Here is a 23,664-nt window from a genome sequence, read left to right as displayed (position 1 = left end):
CGGGATACAGCAGTCGACCCGAAGTCGCGATCCATATGCCAATTGCTTTCTTAGCTTCAGTAAACAAGCATAGCGTGCACATCATTGAATCATTAGTCATTATCAATTTCTATTAACGTTGTAATCTTCAGTAGGTGGAAAACCAACTGTTATCAACAGCCTTTCTTATTTTCATTTGGTTCTCATCGTTTGCTTTTCCTTTTCCTGCTTTCCGGCTCTTTCTGGCGTAGGGGTTACGACTGGCAGCAAGCAAATAAACTGTACAACTGTATTAGGTACAAATATTACGCAAAACAATGGTTTAGATCGATTACTGAGAAATCAACCCGTCGTGTGTAGGCATTGCTGTAATGGGATTTAAGTGTATTGGGCCCTAGAGCCCTATTTTTCGTATCAAATACACAGTTATGCGAGACTGGCGGAAAACTATCTTTTATGATTTGCCATGAATGGTTGCACTTGGGCTAATATAGTATGAAGTGCACGCAGCACGGATACATCAAGATCGGATCAGCTTATCCAAACGATATACGAGCTCGAATATGTTACACGTTCGAAAACGTGCTGTTCTTATCTATATTCTAAGATATAAAGCTGGGAACAAAGGTTGGGGAAAATATGGCTGAGTAACATTAGCGGTAATACCTTCTGTTTATAAAATCTTCATCTTAATATCTTATATCCAGCTTTGCGATGTATGACCTGTCACACAGATCTTAGACGCACTATTTCTCTAAAGAAATTCTGAGAATTATTTAAAGATAGCTTGACTGTCAGTTCATTTAGATATGTGAAGTATTGGCTAAACATTAAAAGCATTTGCAACAAGGACTGCTCCTCCAAAGAGCTTGCTACTCTACTCAGAAGTTTTCTTTCTTTTGATCACCCTTTGTTGCCCCACTATATCCTTCCAGGTCGACAATGCGCAATACCCTCGCCCAAACACGCCCTTGATACCGGCGACCGACACAGCGGTTAGCCGAGCTAAGCCTGTTGTACGTTCGCAGCATGAACACTCTATGTGTGGCTGTAGATATCGACGAGAAATTAATTGGTGCTCCAGACGCCGCCGAATAGCGCCGAGAGTAATGGCCGAGTGAGATAACGGGTTTCAAAAAGACTTGCGTACACCTTCGTGCTAAGGGTGGGCGCGCAAATGTGGTGCATTTGAATATTTATCCATGTGTGTCTGTGTAAAAGATCAGCCTTCTGTCTTTGAAAAAGTATGATAGCTGAATAGCGTCACGTGGGTAGCTGTGAGGAAAGTAGGAACTCTTTCAGCGGTTATCGCCATTTTTACTATTGTACTTGTGACCCTCCCGCTTCTAGTGCCTGGTAGTCACCAACTACCGTATCTAGATATGGAAACATCTATACCGCAGCGTTTCTGATGGGCGGAAGGCAGCGGCTCGTCATTTTGCCTGGTGCGTTCCATTTTATCCGTCTCAGTATTGTATGCGTTTTGCTATATTCATTAGTCTAACGGCCGCAGCTGTGTATGGTGCTGAACTTTATTCAGTCATTACTCGGCGTAGATGCACTTTATAAATAAACAAACAGAAAGTTGGGAGAATGTATATTGCGACGCTTGAAAATACAACTAAATGAACGTTCACAATAACAACGCCAACAGTCACAGTACAGTTCACAGTCACTTGCGGGCACATTTTAATGTGAGGCATTCATATGAAACGCGATGGCTGTTCTCGAAACATTTCATATTACTAGTTGTTTTTAGATGACTGGTTGAGCATGTGTGTCAACAAAGTAAGCTTTCAGGTTATTGAATAATATATTTCCGTTACGTGACCGAACGGAACAGGCTGTTCCCTCTCTTCCCAAGGTATAAAGCCATCGAAGTAGAGGCGCTTCAGAGTTTGGAAAGCCAGATTATCTCTATGAACTCAGTGTGTTTTATCGTGCCCTATGGATGACTACCGGATAAAACGATACAGACGGTACGACGCAGAGGTGAATGAGAGAGACCAGAAGGCTGACAATGGCCTAGTGCTGCCTAGTGCAAACCTGCTCTTCCAGGTGGGTGCCACGACTGTAAGGTTTATACCGACGGTTATAAAATGCCGGCACACCAATAGTGGGCAGCGTAAGATTCATCCAAATGTGAGCATGTAATATTCACGGCATCTTAAAATGCTTCAATTAGAGGTTTGCTTCGAGCAGGTAGAATATCTGCTAAGATGAAATTCCATAGTCAGTGATCTTCTAGAACGCGAAAAGACAAAGCGAGCCCTGATATCGGGTTTACCTGTTTGACGATTCTGTTTTCTGTACGTGCTTGTATTGATGATCATTTCAATTATATTCATTGTCTATGCTTAGCAAGCCATATTCTCGTACTGTTAGGGTTCTAACAACCGCAAAAAAAATCTGAAAAATTATTTCCTCTGATCAACTAAAAACGGTGGCTACGCTCTATTGCCAGAAGAAGGACAACAAAAATTGTTTGTCTGGTTAAGATTTTTGAAACGTACGTGAGCGAACCAACAGTGTTCATGCATGTCCTGTTTTTCCCACTCTATCAACGTACTAAGTGAATATCTCTACTAGCTAAATTGAGAGGCGATTTGGATGTGTTTATTTGGAATTGCGATGCTTTTACTTTTGCAGAAAACTTTGTTTTGTAATGTACTTCGTGATTCCAAGAAATATGTAACCAATTTAGTGATCTCCTGTAATGTACTCTCCGATTTCAATGCTACATTTTTATGTAGTGTATTATTACATTATTATTACAATTTATGTATAGAAAAGTATCTCCGCCAGAACATAAAAGCACAGATCGACTGATAGCTGATAGCGCACAGTAGTAAAGAGTATACATATATAGGACTCCACCATAGTAACTCAGGCGCTTAATCCATATTCACGATTATGATTCATTAAATGATGTCCACTTTGGTTTTGCTATAATTTAGATGGTGACAGCTGAACAGTTGAGTAAGCGTAAGTTGACTGGGTTAAGATCAAGCACCCATCGTTTTGCATAGCAGTCCTTTCTGCTGCGATCACTGCTGGCTCTCAAAGTTGTGTCGTCCATGGCATCAGAGATTGACTATTTCGACAATAACAGCTTGATCAGCAGGTAGTCCAAAAAGTTAGTGGTTCTGTTGCCTTTTTGGCGTCTATGGTCCCGTTGGCCGTCAGACAATCAACGCAAAAGTACTGACGTCACCTATAACATTATAGTAAGCAAGCAAATAATACTAATAAAGATCTGATCCAAACTTAGTAAATTACGCTTCCAACAAAATTCAATTCTTTGATTTATTAGGATAACATTCTAGTTTTTGTGACAAACAAGCTGAGCCAAATATATATGGTGGGAATCCAACTTATGACAACGTTACTTTAATTGAAATTCAGTGAGAATTTTCGGCTATGCGTCGGGGGCGTGCTTTTGGTAAAGCAAATAAACTGAAAAAAATTGCAATAAATATGAAAAAAAAATTAACTTTCTTGTAGGTTAGCCACGGGTTTGTTGAGTGTATTTTTATATTAAAACATCCTCTCAAGCCTTCAAGCCACTGTCTACAATAATATGTAATTTGAAGTGTATCTCATCTGCATCTTTACTTATTTTGCGAATGGTATGGTGTTCAATATACTATTTAATTTTTATTTTAAATTTATTAATATTTTAGAAACGCACACAAATTTAGGTTCTAAATTAAGGGTTCTTTTTAATCCTACTATTAGCAAAACCTTTGCTTGTTGTCTTAACCATTTTTGATATTCATCATTATAGGACAACTTCGTAAAGGATAGGACACTACCGTAGAAAATTTATTTAGCTGTTGGACAAATCGCCGTCAACGGTAGCAGTCTCCGTTGAGTTCTAACAAAATTTTTGGCGCACGAATGCCCACATTAATTATTGATACGATTTCAGGAAAAATCGAATGGCTTTAAGGCGCCAGCTTAATAGTTTTTGACTGTAACAAACACAAAGGAATGTTTTTGTGTTGTTCTAACAGCTATCATTAAAAAATTATATAGCTCCTCACGCGCGTCAACGGCAAAATAGCTATTGTGCTCTAATCTAATCTGTAACTATTAACCTACAGTTCGTCAGCGAGGCTGGTAAATCTGTTGTTTTGATCGTAGCAGAGATATCCGGAAACGATCGCTGTTGTGGCCGGAATTCTTAGTGAACCGCCTAAACTTTGAAAATGAAGAAAACCAGGTAGAATGATCGGTGGATTTAATTACACTATTTTTTACTGATTGTAATGATATTTTTTTTTAATTAATAATTAGCTATTAAATAGGGACAATCAAAAATAATTATTCAAAAGTGAAAGATTCAACGTTCCCGCAGTGTGCTAAATATAAAAAAATGACAGATGGTCAATACTCGAACTGTATCTATATAAATTTAGTTTTAATTGCATTAACTCCTGTAGAAAGAGATACGGAACCATGACATATACCTTGAACAAAATACTGTTTTAGCATTTAGAACTTCAAATAAGCATGATTTCACAACTTCAATGGAGTTCTATCTGTCAGTGCTCTGTCGCAGCTTATCAAATTCGTGTTTTACTGGATTCAATATCTTACACTGTGCCTATTTTCGAATAACTTGTGCCATCTAGGCACATGGTTTTATACTTTAGAAAATTTCTAAAAATACTAAGAAATTATAATATTGTTTTTCACGTCAATGAATTTCACTAGGCCAAATACATGTTGCCGACGGGTTCAAAGGAGTAGGTAGACTAGACCAAGTAGAGCTGACAAATCTAACTGGATCTCGAGTATACATGTTCTTCTCCCTTTAGTATGGTTTGCAGGGCTTTACACTTTTGCAATGGATGCTACAGCGGTATTTCTATTAGTGAATTATTTTATTTATTCAGATTTGTTTTGTAGTATATGTCATTGGCAGAGCTTGAATCAGCAACCCTTGACTTGCTGCTGTACTACTCTAATATGGGATCCGCGTCGATACTCTCTACCTTGTTTGCCACACACGGTAGCCATCAAATATTTATCAAATATTCATACCTGTTTCTGTAAGTATGATACAATCTCTATAGTGCACATTTTCAGAAAGCTTTGAATGTGACCTCTATGGGCATAAGAACTTGAGTCCCTAACTCAAAGTATTTTCATTTTGTAGCTGTTGGTGCCATTTTATTCAATTCAAAGCGCAAGCTTTTAATTGCAAAATAAAAAAAATTTCAATATAGGCAATACTTATATATTTATATTTAAAAAAATTCAACATAAGAATATTTAAAGGATTTAATATAGGCAATTGTGATTTATACGCCGAACCTGAAAGGCTTTTCACACAATATTTACTACTTTGTGCATTACTAGTAATCTCACTAGAGTCATTATTCACCAAGCTGAAATTATCAGAACTTAACAGCTATCCTTTTTTAGACTCTTTGTGAAGCGGTCATTCAGAACAGCATTTTTGAAACAATTTTTTGGGCCCTAGAAAAGTAATTGTGACGATTTCCACATATTTGCTTTTACATAAATAGACAGTGCACTACCAGCAAGAAAGAAAGAGCAATTAGCGTGGGTAGCAGTAGTGCTCGTAGGTGCTTATGAAGCGCAGTCCCATTATGAATGCTATTTTGCCTGAGTAGTTCTTAAGGAATAGTAGTATCTCTTCCACAGAATCACTGTGAAAAACGCAGCTACGGCATGGTTATTTGGATGCGAAAGATGTGAGCATCATTCGTAGAAACATTGTTGTGTAATAGCATTGATTTAAATATATAGTTGAATATTTTATTATTCGCTGTATTATTAAATACGAGGCAGGTATATATTCGCTGTTTAATTTAAGCTTATAGCTTATAACGTTATAGCGTTTATAAAAGCAAAGATGGCAATTCAAGTACGGAAGATTGCTAAACAACGAGGATACATTGGGCATTGACAGTATGAGGACATTGATAAACGCGGGACAGTTAATTTCTAAATACATTCTTCCCTAAGTCTCTAAGTGGCATTTTCTAGAATTATACTGACGTAATTGCTTTTTCTAATCTGTAATCTGAGGGAACACGAAAGCAACATGTTGTTAAAACGATAATGGGAACATCTGAAGCAGATTTTGCGATCGTCGCAGTTTCGAACGTCACAGCCTGTGGCGATACAACCTCTCAGGCTTGTAATCGTGAAACCGAACTATAATCAATTTTGGTAAGCTACTAAGTCGCTGAAGTATCGTCATGCTTGCATGATTCAGGCTACCAAAAAGTGCTTCGCTGCGTTTTCTAATCTCTGTGCTTTTTTGCTCGTGGATTCTAGAATGCGATTCGAAACTTCTGCCTGATCTTAAGTCAGCGGAAATAAATCGTTCGGTTGAACAGCAAATAGTAACAGTGCTTATTGACAAGACTCGTAAAGTAACTCAATATCTCGTAAGAGATATTTGTAGTCTTGCTGGCCGTCGTTTTTCTCCAAACACCTACCTGTGAAGTTTATTAGCGTCACGTTAACCGCTGAGGTAGAAGAACTGTTCAGCCATCAAAGACTGCCACTAATCGTACCATTGAAATTACAAGGGGATATTATCAGAAATATAGATCATCATTATAAACATTCATGAAATTCATTAGACCCGCTTTAAATCTTGGATTGTTTGCAGACAGTGTTTTCTAACCGTCTTTAAATAAAGGAAGTACTTTTATTTCCTACAAAGACAATAAGACTGCAGGAAGCCTATTTAAAACATTAGAAAAAGTTTGTTCATAACTACAATGAATACAGCGTTGATTTGGACCTCAATTGAATTTATTTCCTGTATTTACACGCTGCTTAAGGGAGTTCAGCAAAGAACATCGCGTGTTATTATCCTATTTTCAGAGTTATTTTACAGGTATAGAATCACAAATCGACTTTGTAAAGTTGTTGCTATAAGCTACCCATTCTCTGAGCTGGTAAAGCTCAAGCTTGGGGAGGTCTGCGTGTAAACTCAAGCTGATCGAGTAGATATTTCTGTAAAGGCGAATATACTGGCAAACGCGGCGCACACGCCTGTAACAGAACAAGTTATTTTATTTAAACCTATCGATTAGAACACACAAAAATAAAAACAAAGGCGACGTGAAAGGCTAGAGCACTATGTTACGCGCTATTAGGTTTTGTGGCCATTTTATATGGGGCGTCACTACCCGTTCTATGCCGAGGACGACTTGAAAATGCACGCCAGTATGTTTTGTACAAGGGGATAGCTGTTGACGTGCACCCATGCCCTAGTTTACATTAGGCTGGATATGCAGCATCAGAGAATCAGATCGGTAAAATTGATCTACTACAGATCGGCCAACGTTTCCTTGATTTGTGGGTTTTTCAGATCTTCTTAGTTACGTACAGCCTAATAATGATTGCAAAACCTGACCTAACCTTTATTGGCCCAAGAACGCAGGGTTTAAAGAAGGGCTTGTTCGTTAGTAAAAGTACTGATTAACTGAAAATGAAAAACAGCGCAAAAACATAGTTTAATTCCGATGAGAATGAGTTATTAAACATAATTCTGGTGCGACCTTGTAACACTCAGGCTATTGAATCCCTCAATCCAGTTTATTGAAATATATCAAACAAACCAGAGTACGAGTGACCGATGATTTTCCTGTGAATCGATGCTTATTCTTATTCAAACGACTCATGTCTTTGAGAAATTAGAAGTAAAAAGTCGATCTTCTCCTGTTTCAGGCAAAGTCTATTTGAAGTCGCAAAAGCTTCATTTGGATGATAGCTTTTCTGTATTATTGTTAAAATTAGAGTATTTTTGAAATGTAAAATACAGAATGACAACGGCGTCACAGAATTCAAAGAACAAACGTGAAATATTATGTATGACATAGTGTGGTTATTCCACTTGATTGGAGCAGTTTCGCAATTCCGCTCACCTTCTTTCATGTTACGATGGGTGAAGGTTTTTTTTTTTGTTTTTTAGGGAATTTTTATTTACGCACGCAAAAACAGAGAGGGAAATTTGCAGTTTCGTTTGAACGATGAATAATATAGCATTATCAAATTACCCTGTATTATCGTGTTCCAAGGCCATCCAAAGGTAATAAAGCCGATAACGATGAATGGCTTCTACTGAACTAATTATGTCGGCTTTAGTGTAGTAAGTTGATTATTTTTAATTATATTCCTTTTAGAATCTAAAGCCTCCGTTCGATTCGTTCGCCATCGATCCGTTGGTTGCAATTTTGTTTTGTCGTACTGTGACTAAACTGTTTTAGCCTTTTACAGTGTGGTCATCCGCTCTGAAAAAATAGCAAGTTGTTTTAAAATCATTTGAAAGCCTAACTATTAAGCCAGTTGGATATATTCTGGTTATCTGTTTAAGCCGATTGGCCTTTTACCAAATAATTACTTGTAAGCTGAATGTTTCGGTTTATAGCAAAACTATTACATTACACTCTAATATATGACAATGTTTTATAAATGCAAAAGTAAAAATCAACTAAGATCTATCTCATGCACATATACATGTCAATGTGCGGTTGATACACATGATTAAAGTTCGCTGAATGTCACTTCCATGCATGTGAGCAAAAAATCCTTAGTTCACACCTCAGGCAGGACAGGCGGAGAGATATACACAAGTTTCGAAAAACGGAAGGATGTGGTTGATAATATTTTACAAATAGGAATAATTGAAGCCTACTTTGCGAATGTAAGTCTTACGAACGCTTAACTATAATATATTTATATTAAATTACATTTTTGCCGGTGCCAGTGTGTTGACATACATGAAAAAAGAACTGACTTTAAATCTTAGCATTGCCACACTTCAGAATTTTTGAGATACACACGGGTCTGAAATTAGATGTGATTTGCATTACTGATTTTTATCAAATTTTAAGAAATGGGGCAGCACGAAACAGATAGGTGTCTTTTTTTATCGAACATTTGTTGAAGAATAAACAAACAAAAAATAACTGTTTTGTTTGTGGGCCAGAATTTCGGCTGTACTAAAGCTACATTTTGAAAATGCAAACTAATAGTTACATCGTCAAAAATAATTACTTTTAGTTATATTGCATGATTATTCTGAGAATTAGGTGATCCAAGGTGAGGTGGACCTAGGGCCACTGCATTTTGCGCATTTATGAAACCGAATGGCGTCGATGGTAATTTTATAGGGAAATTGAAAAAATTAAGTGGCCTCAGAGTGCAACTCGATTTAGTACAAATGCGCACATGTGTATATATGTCAAGTTAAGCCAAAGCAATTTCGTATTTGTTGTGACATATATCATTCCTGTTAACACGTGTTTCATGTAACCGTTCTCGAAAGATATTTGCACCGCTTTATTGGCGTAGCGTAATTCGAACAAAGCAGTATCGACAACATATGCATCACATCGCAGCTAATCATAACAAAAAAATTCGAATATAGCATGCATAACTATTCACGCTGAAACTATGGATAACACGATCGCTTCACAGGCTTCAGTCCGATGAAGTTGGCTTTCGAGAACAGTTTGCACGTCGCCCTTGTTGTTGCACCTCCGCTCTTCTCGGGCAAAAGGGACTCCTGGATGTCCCAGTACCCGGATCATTCAAAACCGAGCCGACTTCTCACTGGGTAGCAGAATTTCACCTGTTCGTATGCTTGATGATTCATTGTTTTGGATCTGTTTAACTTGACAGTGAATTGTTATGGAGCACCGTTTTCTCTACCCGTAACTACAACCTGTTCTATAATTAAAAATATTCACCTTGAGTTTTATTAAATGGCTAACTTTCTCACACGAAATTATTCCTAGCCCGTACGGCTCCCCCTGTGGCCATTTTAAGTTCATCCTGTGGCCGACGACGTAGCTTTTTTCAAATTATTTTTTTGGCTCACGTCTTAATGTTCAAATTTTAAGTTTAATTAAGTATTGGCAACAATAATTACAGTTTCTGGACACACTGATCGATATCTTTGAACTTCAAATATCTAGGTTACTGTCTCAACGTAAAGCAGGGGCAAAGTTCACGCACGACAATCCTACATACGACAAAAACTGCTGCCCACCTTTTCAGTGCTCAGTTAACTGCTGCAGTTTTGAAAAATATAGAACATGTTTCATTTATTTTTCTTTATCATTCCCTCCAAGTATGAACAATTTGGTTCCACTTCGTGTGGTTTTGTTGTTTATTGCTTTACTTGCATGCAATTATATGAAATAATTTACGATTAGGCCGTAAGCATGAACAGTCGCAGGCGCTTCCACTGCGTTGAATTGTGGCGAACCTATTTCGACTACATAATAGATGAGTAATAATTTAGACAAATGTACTCGTATAATTTTTTTCTGCTTCGCGACATCGTTTATTTTCAACGATAGCATTAAGCAATGCTGGATCCATATGGTGCTGCCATTATCCGTTTGACATTGGATATAGCTGCCTCTGAGGAAGCCCAGTCTCTATAAGAAATGTAAGGAGTGAACCAGTGGCGCGCATAAATTGGTTGCAGTATGTGAAGTCGAGCTTGTATTTTATAAGCACTTTAGTTATTGACTTTTTTTTACATAATCATTTTAGTTGATTATTGTAGTCATTCGAGACAGCGGTGTGTAAATGTGAAACTCGGATGTGATGTGATGGCAAAGGGCATTTTAAATTTAAGTCGTATCTTGATCCTTTAAAAGCCGCTCGTATTTGATGAATGACCATGGAAACGTGCTTACTTGTACTGTTGCGAAAAAGAATGCCCTGTATTAGAATAGTAGGCAATACAACACGTACACAGGCCGTCTAACTAATTTATTTTTTCGGTATCCTTCGTATTTCAAAAAAAATTTGTTACTGAATGACATGGTCTAACTGGAGTGATGGGTTGTTTATTTACTGCCTATATGCCAAGCAGCAATATAAATGCCGACAGTAACAACTATTTCAACGTTTCTATGAAAAAATTCCGTGCTTGACTTTTTAGGTTGGACTCCGCTTTCTGCACAATAACGTACACAAAAGATTAGCAGTGGGCGATATTAACTAATGCTGTACACAGTCTATAGTTGAACAGAAAGCATAATAGTCCCCGAAGATTTTGACGAGTATATTTGCCAGAGGAGTTGCGTTTGCTTGCACTGATCCACCACGCCCTGGGTGGGTTTCAAGTAAAAAATTTATCTATTTTTCCGCGATGCTGTGTCGTTGGTACGCGCAGCAATGATCTCCTTTGAATTCATCAGTTCGGCAAATTCCACTTTCAATACAATTATTCTTTAAACAGGAAGCCTTTTTTACCTTTGTACTATCTTGTTTCATAGAGTCCTTTTATGCACGGATTTCGGTTATTATGATCCAAAGAATTCTAACGGATTCCATTCGCGCATCTGGTCAGCAAAAAGGAGGAGAAAGGTTTAGTAGTTTTGCTTATTGTCTTATCAGACTTCATTTTACTTTTATTTTTTATTGTCTTTCTTATATTGTCTTTTTATTCAAAATGGTTGGGGATTTAGTTCTCAATATCTAGGCATGAGTGATTGTTATTTCTACTGTAAATAAATAAACGAATCAACGGGTACAATTTAGCCACTGAGAATAAAAGGCATCAGGATGACCGCATTACAACATGTAAAATAATATTAGGTATAGAATCCAATCATACGCGTACCCAAGTATAAAGTGTAAGTAGGCTCAGAATTTGTGGAATGCCTAAAGCGGTGTGTTGAGAGTAATGAAAGGTGATATTGCTGGCAATTAATCATTTCATGGCTTTGAAATAGAATGCTCACAAAAAGCACGGCTTTCTTGAAAATCTTGTCCAACAAACATGAAATGAATCGAATTGCGCGACGATCAGGCCAGCTATGTAACACTATGTTCTCTATAAGGAGATGCATAGAGATAACTAGAAACCATATAATCTGATGAGTGATTCAATTTTTAAGAATGCTTTTGACTAATGTATATAATATTTTCGCAGAAACTTCATTTCTTCTTGTGATTCCTGCCCTTAACAACTTTTTGGTAAGAAAAAAAGTGGCATGATGATTTCTCTGCTTGGAGACTACTAAATAGCTACCATCATAATACCTTCCCTTCTTTTGTGAAATACGTAAAATTTCCCAAACTTATAATAAGTGTTTTTACAAATTATCAATATATAACCTACCTTTGAGTTTTTAGTGTCCGTTGGTAGTAGACATCATTACTGGCATAGTAGCGCAAATTATATCGTTCTGAGCTTACTGAGAACTCCATCATAATTACATCTGGCTGTATTTTTTGTGCCTTAAATCCACTACTTTTGACATCCGGCACCCAGCATGAAGCGCGTCTTCGCCCCGAGTTGCACCTAAATCACCACGAGTCTCTAAGTTCAGCAGCCAAACATGTTACTCACTACACTGTCATCGAATTATAAATGTACAAATTCATGAATATTCTAACAAATGCTTGCGCTCTATGAATGTAAGCCTTTGCTTTAAAATACGATTCGAATACGATATGAAGTCATAAAATTTACTGAAAAAGGAAAATGACGCAGTGTCCGTAGGATTGTACTGGTTTAAACTGCATCTAAGTTAGAAGAAAAGTTTTGTCTAACTTCAAGCAGATCAGCAGGAGAACGGTATCAACCGGATAGATGAATCGCTTTCATTAACAGAAGCAGCAGCTGAAGCCGCAGGCTTCCTTGTCGGGCCTTCCGTCACAATACGGACAAACAACAACATATCAATCTCCTCTGAATTGCCTTTGGGAATTTTTGGGAAAAGTTCGATCTTGGAGACAAGGACCACTTAATCCCTACCAGCGAATAAGGGATGTTCACTACGGAGTAAGATTCAAAGATACGTTTTTATAAGTAGAACTTGAGGAAACAGTAGCAAAATATGACTTAGTAACAAGATATCACAGCACGTCTAGATTTCGATCGTATGCATACTCATAGTAAATGATATACTGAGCATTTACGAGAAAGAGTACGACTCGATAAGCTTTGAATTTTATGCATCTTCTTTATGTTAGTTTGCGGCGCTCCAGGTGTTATCCATTATGCTATATAGTAAAATGCTACAATTTTATTGGATGCAAACCCACAGCATCTTTATATCTGAAAGATTGTTTTCAAAAATATTCAACAACCAACTAATCAGGTGTTGAGGTGTATTTTAAATAGGTGAACTATGAGGCCCTACCTGTTTGACCGTGAATATTAAAAAAAACTACGGTGACCAACTACGTCCGGAGTTGTAACGGACATTCGTGGACCGACAGTAAAAAAAAGTAGATGATCAAGCTCACGAAAGCAAACTGAAATAGCATATAGTACTTTGCATTATGACATGCTTATCGGCTATTTCTTGGTCCAGTTTCTGCAATGAGTTCCTGCGAATAATCATACAATGGTAACAGTTTAGCTTTTTTCAATCGCAAATAAATGCCTAGCACCGCAAAGAAGAAGGTCATAAAAACCATAGCGGCAAGGATGTGCTTGCGAGCTTATGTCCGGTCTTTCTTTTATTAAATAACAATAAGCAGCCTTGCGGTGAAATTCGAGCCGTTGACAACAACTTGTTGTCGTCGGATGGAACCAGTTGTTGAAACCCCTTAAACACATTTGGTGTTTGTTTCGCTGCTATCGCTGTCTTACCATAGACTAAGACAGTCCCCGGAAGAAAGCTATGCGTGATGTCGTAGCTCTTATTTAAAAGCTGATCGTATCTCGTTACAAGGAGGAGCTAAAGGTAGGGATATTAACGCAGATGAGTTCGTCCACTGGGATGATAACGACCATTCGGTTACAGCTTACATTGAGGTATCCCGTTAGAATAGATGTCTTGGCTGTTTCCCAATCTTATCGATTGTGCCTTTTAAATTTGTCTAATACGGCAAAAATAAATGATTCGTATTGCTTGTGGTAAGCAGAATGGGTTAAGAGCAGCCAAGAATATATTTTGTAAGTTCCATTGCCAGGCAAACTGAATTGTAATTTGAATAATGCTGTATACTTTCAGGTGTCGGTCATGGATTCAACCAAGCGATTTTTTTCAACCAGAAAATAGGCTATGATTCTGTCTATATGATAATTAGATCCAGATACCGTTTTGCTTCGTCGACACATAACAACTTCATGAGTACTTCTTTGGGGTACAGAAGCTCTAATGTGGCTTGAGAATGATGACCATCAACCGAGACTTCTTGTCTATTAAGGCACATTATTTCATTTTAAACAGTGGTAAGTCAAAAGTCACCAGAAGCTACACGAAAAAAGCATTATGCTCTTATGTAACTGCTGCGAGATTCTAGATAGCAATTTGTATTGCAGTATCTAAAACAATGAAGTAAATTTCTACTATTAGCACATAGATATTCAATTCTTGGCAAACGTTTTATGACCCAGTCGCTCTAATGCTCGCACATGATTGGGTGATTTCTTTCAGCACAAGCGTGTTATATAAATTATCTGGCAGTGGTAGGTCATCAGGCTGGTATTTCAGTAGGTGATATTGGTATAATATTGGGGATTGCTCCACTTGCCGCAGCTGTATTCAAACCTTTGGCGGGAATGATTGCGGACAAAATGCGAAACATTACTGCTGTGATCATGACGTGCGAGGTAAGCTTATAGTAGTTGGACATGTAATCTTTATAAAAGACTTAGCAAATTCACCCACAAAACTAGATGTAAGAGAGTAATGTCGTGGGCATATCTACGTCTAGAACATGTATACCGTAAAAAAACATACGTTTCTGAATAGTCATGTTCGTAATGCCGTGTTTTTTAACCTTATCTTACTAATAATAATGCCGCTTTTTCAAGGAAAAAAGGTTTATCAAAGGTGGATCCGCTTAAGATATCAACCGTTAACTTCGTACTATATGCGCCGCTATTCGCCAGCTACGATTCTAATTTTTTGTCAGTTTTTAACCTTTGTTTCACCTTAATTATTACAACTAATGTCACCATGTTTTTTCATGGAACATTGTGAAATTATTCTCATATAGATTCTCCTATTGGTATTCTGCTGGGGTGTGTTCCTGACGCCGCAGCTGTCAACGACTGAACAAGAGTTCGTGAGCCGAAACTTTTCTACCTGTCCAGCCACCTTGTCCTTAGCAGGATCGATACCATTTAAAAAAGGTGCAATACAATCAATTTTGACATTTCTGGTATTAGTAATAATATTATCTGCTAACTGACTAAGGCACTCAGAAATCAATTTGTTAACGTTGCATTGACCACTTGGAAGTGCCGCTGCTACCACTACAAGCACGTGTTATGTATTCAATAATATACCAACATAGCCGACTTTCATCTTCAAACATTTAATCCAACATTTTACCAAATGACAACACGGGTGTTTTCTACACAATGGTACGGATGGGTAGAAATGCATAATCAAGAGCATACCATTTAGCTATAAAGATAATTTGTGCCATTTCATAAGTACACACCAGTTATTTGTATATTCAAATATACAATTTTCACTATATAATCAAGCGTGACACTTGAAAAAGAGCTGTGCCTTTCGCTGTTTTTCGTTATCTTTATCAAACAGTACACTATTGTGTATAAAAGAAAATTTCCTCATGAATATTATATTGTGTTGTATTTACATGAACTTGTGAAAATAAATGTGATCTATAGATAACGATGTACGTACTGTTGAGTACATTTGTGCTCCAGTCGATTCCTGTACCACCTGTTTTCGATTCCAGGCAGTCAATGCAATCTTAACTGCGGAGACGTTTCGAAGCGATCTTTCAAGTTGATCCAAGATGAAAGCACAGACTGTTCTATGAGTTGTTCCGTGGAATGTTCTTCGAATGTTGGTAAGTTCAACCGTCTGTCGTAACATTTAAGGAAGGCCAAGGGAGCATACGGTAGTCATCTATAAAAGTTTACCTGTAAACACCACGTAGATCCATCTGTCTACCCTCAACCTCTGGTCAGTGCTACTAGGAACATACTTTGCCTCTTATGAATGGTCTTACAATATTAATACGCATATTTACAGCTCATCTATACACAAGTGGGCTGTTATTATACGCAGTTTCTGTGACCATAACGTTTGCTCTGGGCTCAACTCTATATTCGGTGACCGACGCGGCGTGCTACGAAACGCTCGGTGTTGACCATGGCTATTTATTTGGGCAACAGCGACTGTGGGGCACACTCAGTTGGGGAATTACCAGTCCCCTAGTTGGCTACTTAATCGATGCCGTTCCTGACTCCGACGTAAGTTCAATCTGTCTTTTTATCATAACAATATGAACTATGCCATTTATGGGTCACGTAAGATGCGACTTGCAAAACGAAGCGTAGCGGTTTACAAAATAGAACGTTAGCAAAATTTTCGAAATTGAATGAAAACTGGTCCAACTAGGGTCTATTAGAAGCATTCAAGCATTGTGCAATGACTTTCGTTTTATTCCTGAATTCCACTGATCCTAAATGTAACTGTTGTGTAGGACAAAGACTTAAAAAAAAACAAAGCTGTTCATTGCCAAACTAGTAAAACAAAAACAATATATTAAAAAATTTGAGCAAAACGTAGATCATAGTGCTTCTTATATAATAAGCGCCTTAGGGCTTGTATTCGAATAATGGGTTTAAACTGAAACTAATACCCAAAGATATAGCAAAGTACTTTAGAATACGGGAAATAAGAAAAAAATGTATATATATGTATATACAGAAACTCCTAAAAAACTATAGTAGCGATTTAAGTTCTTGTAATTTGGCGTTTACTTTTTGAGCCCTTGCTACATCTCTAAAACGGTAATTTATCTTTAGATGAGTCGGTTCTTTCTGCAATGAGGATAATAGACATATGATGTATAATTTGTTTATATTATATTTATATAATATAAATATATAATAATATAATAATAATAAAAATAATACAAATAAATAATAATAAAAAATATAATAATAAATGTATAGTTATGTAACCTCTAAGGATAATGCCAGATTCTTTTTTCATTCGTTTTCAGATGAGGAAGTTTCTTCCAGCTATAATAGGTTTCACTGTATTAATTGTACTTAATAACGTGCTGCTCTTATTCACACCACGGTTTATCACTCCGACAACAACCGAGCACTTTTTCGAAGATTTGAAAACAATTTATAGAAATGCTCGAGTAATAATGTTCACTTTTCGGGTAAGTACAAGTATGAAGACAACAGTTTCTTTGATACTACCAGAATTAAATTCGTTTTGAATTTACTCTTCCTTTGTTAGATCTGCGTTTACTTTTATTTTATTCCGGTGGAAACGGTCACTCCGACTAAGGGTAGTATGTAAGTAAATAGGTCATCCTCTAATCGATTCTTTTTCCTTTGTGGCTTCGAAGTCACTGATGGGCGGTATTCTGCTTGGCGCGGTGTGGACCTATTCTGTTTGGTTGCTTGAAAAATTGAACGCGTCGAAGACTTTAACGGGACTTACCTTCAGTATGCAGTCACTAGTGGTTGAAATTCCTATGTTTTTCATTTCGGGGTACCTTTTGGAGTGGTTAGGTTACTTCGGCTGCATGACGGCAACATTCGTCTGTTTAGCCGTCAAGTTGCTTGGATATTCGTTTTTACAGGTGCGTATCATTCTAGGCCATAGTGCTGAAGAAGGCTAGTTTAGTTCACCGCATGTCTTATCTGCCTCACGTTCTATAGACCAGTGCGTTTGGAATCGACGCAAACAAGTTCTATTAAGCTTAACACAAATACCAGTATAAGCCTCGTTACTACAGAGTCTAACATCTAGCCCAGATACAACCAACCTTTTTAGATTAATATAATTTTTATATATTTACCTGGGATGAATGAATATAAAATTATATGTATAAATGATATTTCAGTCATTATATGACTATGATATACTCGTTGTCCACCAGAGCTAATCGTTACCAAAATTTAATTATCGTGCTGCTTTGTTTTGTCTACAAATGTATCCTCTACTAGTAGGATCCTTGGTACGCGCTGCTAATCGACGTTGTCGGCGGAGGGGCATTCCCCTTATTCTACGTGTCTCTCACTGGATTTGCTAATATATCCGCATTAGCGGGTACTGCCGGGACGATGCAATGTCTTTTTGGCGCTGTCTACGAGGGAATAGGTGCGTGTAGATTATATTCGAAAGGAACTAACATAATAAGTATAACGATGAGCCCGGCTGGAATAGCGTGACCGATATCGTTGTGAAGTCGATCAGCTTGTGAGGTATTTGTTATTAAAAATTAATGAAATGATGTCGCCTTTGCTAAAGAAGTTTGTCATTTCCGAAGTTGTTAGGTTTTGTGAAGTCTATTTTAATTTGTGAATTATTGGGTCTTGCATTGGTATGGTTAGGCGTCTCGATAGGGAACTTCGTCTGTGGTCGCTTTATTGATATGTATGGAGTTCGAGCAGCATTTCAGATAATGGGTCTCATAGCATTGGCCTGTGTACCATTCTGCGCGCTTAGTTAATCTATGGGACGCAACAATCAGGCAAGCAAGTACTCAGGTAAGTTTGTACTTTTGTATCATTGATTCAGTACTGATTCAATACTGAAAACTATATTGTGTATCGAATACATCTGTGCACAAGTGCAATACTCCGAGATTCGCTATATCATTTAGGCCAACCAGTTAGCTGGTTGATGACTTGGAAATTCTATTTATAGAATTTGACACGGATAGTTCTGACAATTTTCGAATACGATTTAGCCGTTTTGAGTTAATACCGATGAGCAGGTATCTTTCACTTTAAATACCCGTATATGTTATTTAACCGTTTTCTTGAAAACTTGACACGCTTCTTCTCTGCGTTGTTTTGTGTTTACTGCATTACAAACAATTTAGCTGAATGCGTTTATAGCACTTTCTTATGCGATGAAATAATGCGACAAATAAATGCGTGTCTGGCAATAATTTTAGTATCCACTAGATGGGAAATGCGCACCCGGGGCAACGAGAAGAAAAAATACATAATTTTTTCAAAACCGACTTCTCCGCTCTGATAATGAACCATTAACTAAAGTCTGGATAACAATCAGTAGCGAATGAGCATGAACCACGTGATTTGTCACGTCAAAATTGTACCTACCTAACCACCTTAGTGGCTACTTGGAAAAATATACTGTCACATCACTGCCACGAGTTGCCTATACGTGCATGAATATATACTAAGCACAAAAAATTAGATCTCAAAACAACTATAAGATAAGTAGTAGGCTTCCGACACCAGTGAAAAGCAGATTGCGACTCAGCGCTTTAAAACAGTGGCGAAACACAATATAGAGGCCCTAGAAAAGTCAAGAACAGTGTAAATTAGTTAAGGTAAAAAAACAACAGTATATGACCTTATGAAATTTTCGTGATCCGGATCATTTTGAAAGGGTTGAAACGCACCTGATGAATTAAAATACTACTGTTCAAATCCATATAGCGCGGTATGGAAAACAAGCCATTCAAAAAAAAAGTTTACTTACAAAAAAAAGTAAAGTTTTTTAGTAGAACCCAAAAACGGTTCAGTTAATGAATCGCTTTCATTAATAGCTTTTTGATTAGTAGATCCATCTATTCCTTGTTCCCTAGTGTCGCCTCTTATACTCCTGTTAGAACATGTAAACTACTGCTTTTGCTCTATGTACTCATGCGACACTAACAATGAAAGTCATCCTCGTTATTATTTGATATTCTTAAGTGTTTTGATTTTTTTTGTCTTTGTATACGCAACGTATATATCTTGTACCATGCACATGAGCATAGACGATAGCTTTAGTAAACGGCAAGGTCGGAACAACAATCATGGCATCACTGGAAAACCGGTTTGGCAGTGGCCATAGAAAACCTCGCAAATAAAATTTTTCATTATAGTACAATGTGAACGAACTAACACTTTTCAAGAAGCTACAGAGTTATTTTTACCATAGAATCTTGCTAACCAAAGTGCCAAGCAGCCATTTTTTCTAGATTGATACGAAATCAAACTTTTCCCGTAAAAAGTACCTTAGAGCGTTAGTAATTTCCTTAGTAAAGTACAGTAACCATAATGTACTAGCTATTAACGCGTCAAGCGTCAGTTATGGGTCAACCAAGTGAATGTATCTTTTTAAGAATGCTAATCCTCCTATAATAGACATATTCTTTGGTTTTTGCGACAGCGAGCAGCAAATGATTATAATACAACCTTGAAAAGCGATTAACGATTAACAGTACAATGTGTTGACCGCATTATACTAGTCCATGCTTTAACTATTTGCCGCCAAAGGATCCTTAGCGGAAGACACGGAATCAACCGAAAAGTCCAACACAAGAATTGTTGCCGGTGTGCATTCGCTGTATTCGCTCTACTGTTTAGTTCGTTAGCTGTTCATCCTACAAGTACCCCTTTGTCAACCTCTTCACGCGAGCAACTATTTGTACATATAATACGCGCAATTGTTCAGTCTTCGCAAATAGTTAATACAATGTGATTTATAAACTCCGACCTGATTTTGCTTTGGTTTTTGATTAGTTTCCACGAGATTTGTACTACTCTTCCTTTATCACTAGCACATTACCATATGTAGTATGTCTTCTCGTAAGATGTCTATTTTGTTTGCAAATGTATCTGTGCGAGTGTTAAATCCTTTGCACTATCTGTGGTACCTATTATTATTATATATATAATATAATTATATATTATATATATTTATATATATATATATAATATTATATATAATAATATATATCACATATTATACGTGTCTTGCGGTCCGCTTTCGATTAAGTTAAAATAAATTTGTAGCCGATAACGTTTTGCTGATAATGTATTCTGCTTTTATAGTGGATGCTTATCTGCAAAGACTGAAGTACATTTATATAATACACTAACAGTACAATAATAAAAATACGAGATAAATATGGGTAAAAAGTGGGTAAAATAAATATTTAAGAAGTTAAAATAAGTAAAGTAATTATACTAAACTGTTGATAGTCAGCGTAGTAACAATGTGAATAATTGTAAAAGTGCAATTTGGTCCGCTACGTTATTTCTAACCAACATGTAATTCCAATATATTACTACAGTTTGTTGCCAAATTATCGGTGAATCCTTTTATTTCTTGTGTGTTCAATGGCAGTTGGACCTTGTGCTCTAAATCCCCATTCATTTATAATGTGACTATGCGATAGCTGTTTAGTGTCCGTTAATTGTGTTCGTTAAATGTTGTATAATGTTTGTTACGGTTTGACCTCCAGCGGCAGCAACTTCTGAACTTTCGGAAGACTCGAGTTCGAAAAAAAATACACCAAACTGCAAGCAACGCGCGTCAAGTGGTTCCGTATGTTTCATAGTCTTATGTTTAGCACCTAGTATTCTTACCTATGTCAGTGTGCTAAGCGAATCAAATGACAATCAATGCTATTTGTGGCAAATGGAACATTCGTGATAGAATTCTATTGGGTTATATTCTAATTAGAACTTCGGAACAGCAAGTTGCATGATGTTATTGTTTATTATACAAAAAGTTGTTATGGCATAAAATACTAAACAATACATAAAAGTGAAAATTTGCACTCCCTTAATACAAAGTGCTTTTTTTTATACATAACTTATCAGTGGTTCTAATAGTTGTGCTAGGGTGGCATGCAAGCGAAGAATGTCCAAAAATATGATATATAAAAAAGTGGACGCGACTTGGAGGGAGAAGTCTTTCTTTAGGTTTAGGTGGACTTTCTGTACTTTCTTTCCACACGTTGAATAGAGTTCTATCTTACCGGATATCATATTCACTGTTGTATTGTTATGCATGTAATTACCTACTCAGTGAAACTCGAGATTAAAGGCAAAGATAGTGCTGTCAGTATAGCTAGGCTATTGAGATAAACCGATTCCATCGGCAAGCGATGTGATACATGATGCAATAAAAAAATGGCAAAATTTAGATCAATAACATGTTCCCATAAATAGTTTCTTTGGTCTTAATTTATAGCTCTGCAAGGGGCTCAATATACTAGACAGCCAGTTACAAAACTCACTATGGTATGAGAAACCAGCTGGAAATCCAGCCATTTAGCTACATCATTTTTCTTTTGACCAAATAATTGCTCTTTTCACAATTGGTAGTTGCTGATAAAGCAAACTGACAATTTAAATATGTTGTATTTTATGCCGGTGACCTGCTGTTTGTTCTATTAGTGAGGTCAAACGTGAAGCATTATTTATTAAAAACATAACGATTACACAAAGCATAAACTGAGATGCCCTTTAATTTCGTTTAGAGAACTTATCGACTGTGAAGCGTAAAGATTCAGTAAGAGATGATGCAGATTCTCACATGACGAAATGCTATATCAGGCCTTTGTGAGATCCATGTTAGCACTTATGTAAGAGGCGAATTTTGATCCAGTGTTGTATTTTTTACGTTAGTGATATATAGTTAGATGTGTTGTATCTATCAGTGGAAAATAGAAAATAGAGGTTATCAACATCGCACAGATCCGTAAATTTAACTAGCAAATGGAATCTATTGCAAGCTGCCCAATACTGTATATTCGTGACAAAGCTAGAAAAAAGCTCTGCATAGTTCCTATAGCAGTTTTAACTATTTACGTTGTTTTTTACGTAATATAAAATGTTATAATTTTTAGTTCATACGTGCTTCCTTATTCATAATATAAAAACACGTATACGTACGAGCTTTTATATTTTATCGATATTCATTCGCATACTTAGATCAGCATGATTTAACCAGCACTACAACTCGTATGTGTACGTGTTTTTATATTATGAATCAGTATGGCAACTGCAGCACGTATGCAGTAAAGTAAAATTAAATATTTTATATTATGTAAAGAATAACTTCGTTTTAATACAAAACAGCTACAGCAACCACGACAGTTTTCTCGATTTTGATTGTAAATCAAAAATCGGAATTCATTGATTAGTTCTCGACAATCAAACCATAAGTCAAAGTCGCTCAAGTTTATTGTGTCTGCTAGCAACTACTGTAATTAACAGATTTGAATCATGAAAACCGAACTACACAAAGATGATATTAACATGGATTGCATATACATAAATCAACATTGTAAAATTTATAGATACATATCATTGGCCTATATTATGCCTCAATGCATCATTTATTGAGAAAACTGAATTTTTTGGTTCCTTTGGCTATGAAGGACCTGTGACATGTTTGGTAAAGTTTTTTAAATAATAGCCTTTGTTTAATTCATATCAAATATGGCATCTCCGTCTTCTCAGTACACATAAATAACAAGTACGTAAGATGCAAATAGTCCGAAGTTATTATAAGCTATCCTAAAAAGTCGAAAGTGCAATTTCAGAATATCAAATCTCTCTGAACTTCTCTGCGAAAATTGTGAGCTTTTTCTTGTATACGTGACATTTAATGATATCATGTCCAGAGTCATTTAGTCTGATAAAAACAGCGCGTGCTATCGATACAGCGAAAAATGTATGCGTCTGTTTTTATTCATATTGAATCATCTACGTAGGGATGGCGACCCGCACCAGGCATAATTACAAAAAAATTGGTGATAGGATATCTCCCCAGAGATAATTGCTGGATCGTTTATAGAAATCTTTGTCAAGATTAATTTAATTTAGAGCTTAATGTAAACTGCAGTAAAGTGCCGCGGTAGGTGTGTCCGTCAGCACTACAATATAGTTTTGTTTTTCTATTCTCTAACTAAAATGACTCAGTAACTTCTTACTATAATATA

At 36.7% G+C, this 23,664-nt stretch overlaps 1 protein-coding gene and 2 long non-coding RNA genes across 13 annotated transcripts in view; 2 read left to right on the top strand and 1 right to left on the bottom strand.

Annotated features, from left to right (window-relative positions):
• The first annotated feature begins 955 nt into the window (after positions 1–955).
• LOC147756650 (uncharacterized) lies at positions 956–12,408 on the top strand. Its single transcript, XR_015324066.1, has 3 exons — positions 956–1,424; positions 11,930–11,973; positions 12,272–12,408. It is a non-coding gene; the product is annotated as an uncharacterized LOC147756650 (long non-coding RNA).
• Positions 1,471–23,664, top strand: part of LOC111246161 (major facilitator superfamily domain-containing protein 6-like) — a 25,308-nt gene continuing 3,114 nt past the window's right edge. For 2 of the 6 annotated variants that reach the window (XR_015324061.1, XR_015324062.1), the window contains exons 1-10: positions 1,477–2,037; positions 13,965–14,185; positions 14,391–14,566; positions 14,956–15,091; positions 15,670–15,783; positions 15,969–16,189; positions 16,948–17,115; positions 17,308–17,544; positions 17,915–18,065; positions 18,299–18,454. Coding sequence is in view for 4 of the 6 variants with exons in the window: in XM_022795292.2 (XP_022651027.1) it covers positions 14,125–14,185; positions 14,391–14,566; positions 14,956–15,091; positions 15,670–15,783; positions 15,969–16,189; positions 16,948–17,115; positions 17,308–17,544; positions 17,915–18,065; positions 18,299–18,417 (1,383 nt within the window). In the remaining 2 variants the exon portion in view is untranslated. Of the gene's footprint in view, positions 2,038–13,964; positions 14,186–14,390; positions 14,567–14,955; positions 15,092–15,669; positions 15,784–15,968; positions 16,190–16,947; positions 17,116–17,307; positions 17,545–17,911; positions 18,066–18,298; positions 18,455–20,203; positions 20,459–21,174; positions 21,619–23,664 lie in introns of those variants that run through there. The other 4 variants (XM_022795292.2, XM_022795287.2, XM_086984076.1 and 1 more) reach the window with 4 other exon arrangements.
• On the bottom strand, positions 6,768–15,756 carry LOC147756649 (uncharacterized). Of its 6 annotated transcripts, none has more exons than XR_015324068.1 (3): positions 15,615–15,756; positions 12,119–12,319; positions 6,768–11,336 (listed from the first exon to the last, which is right to left on the bottom strand). It is a non-coding gene; the product is annotated as an uncharacterized LOC147756649 (long non-coding RNA). The 6 variants fall into 6 exon arrangements; XR_015324071.1 differs by having other exon boundaries at positions 12,119–12,301; positions 15,615–15,739; XR_015324072.1 differs by lacking the exon at positions 15,615–15,756 and having other exon boundaries at positions 6,768–7,023; positions 7,393–11,336; positions 12,119–12,284.

The sequence above is a fragment of the Varroa destructor genome, unplaced genomic scaffold (genome assembly GCF_002443255.2).
Source record: "Varroa destructor unplaced genomic scaffold, Vdes_3.0 BEIS01000003.1, whole genome shotgun sequence".
In the NCBI taxonomy this organism is placed as follows: Eukaryota; Metazoa; Arthropoda; class Arachnida; order Mesostigmata; family Varroidae; genus Varroa; species Varroa destructor.
The sequence above is the reverse complement of the archived record's forward strand: the minus strand, read 5'-3'. Positions and strand labels throughout refer to the sequence as shown.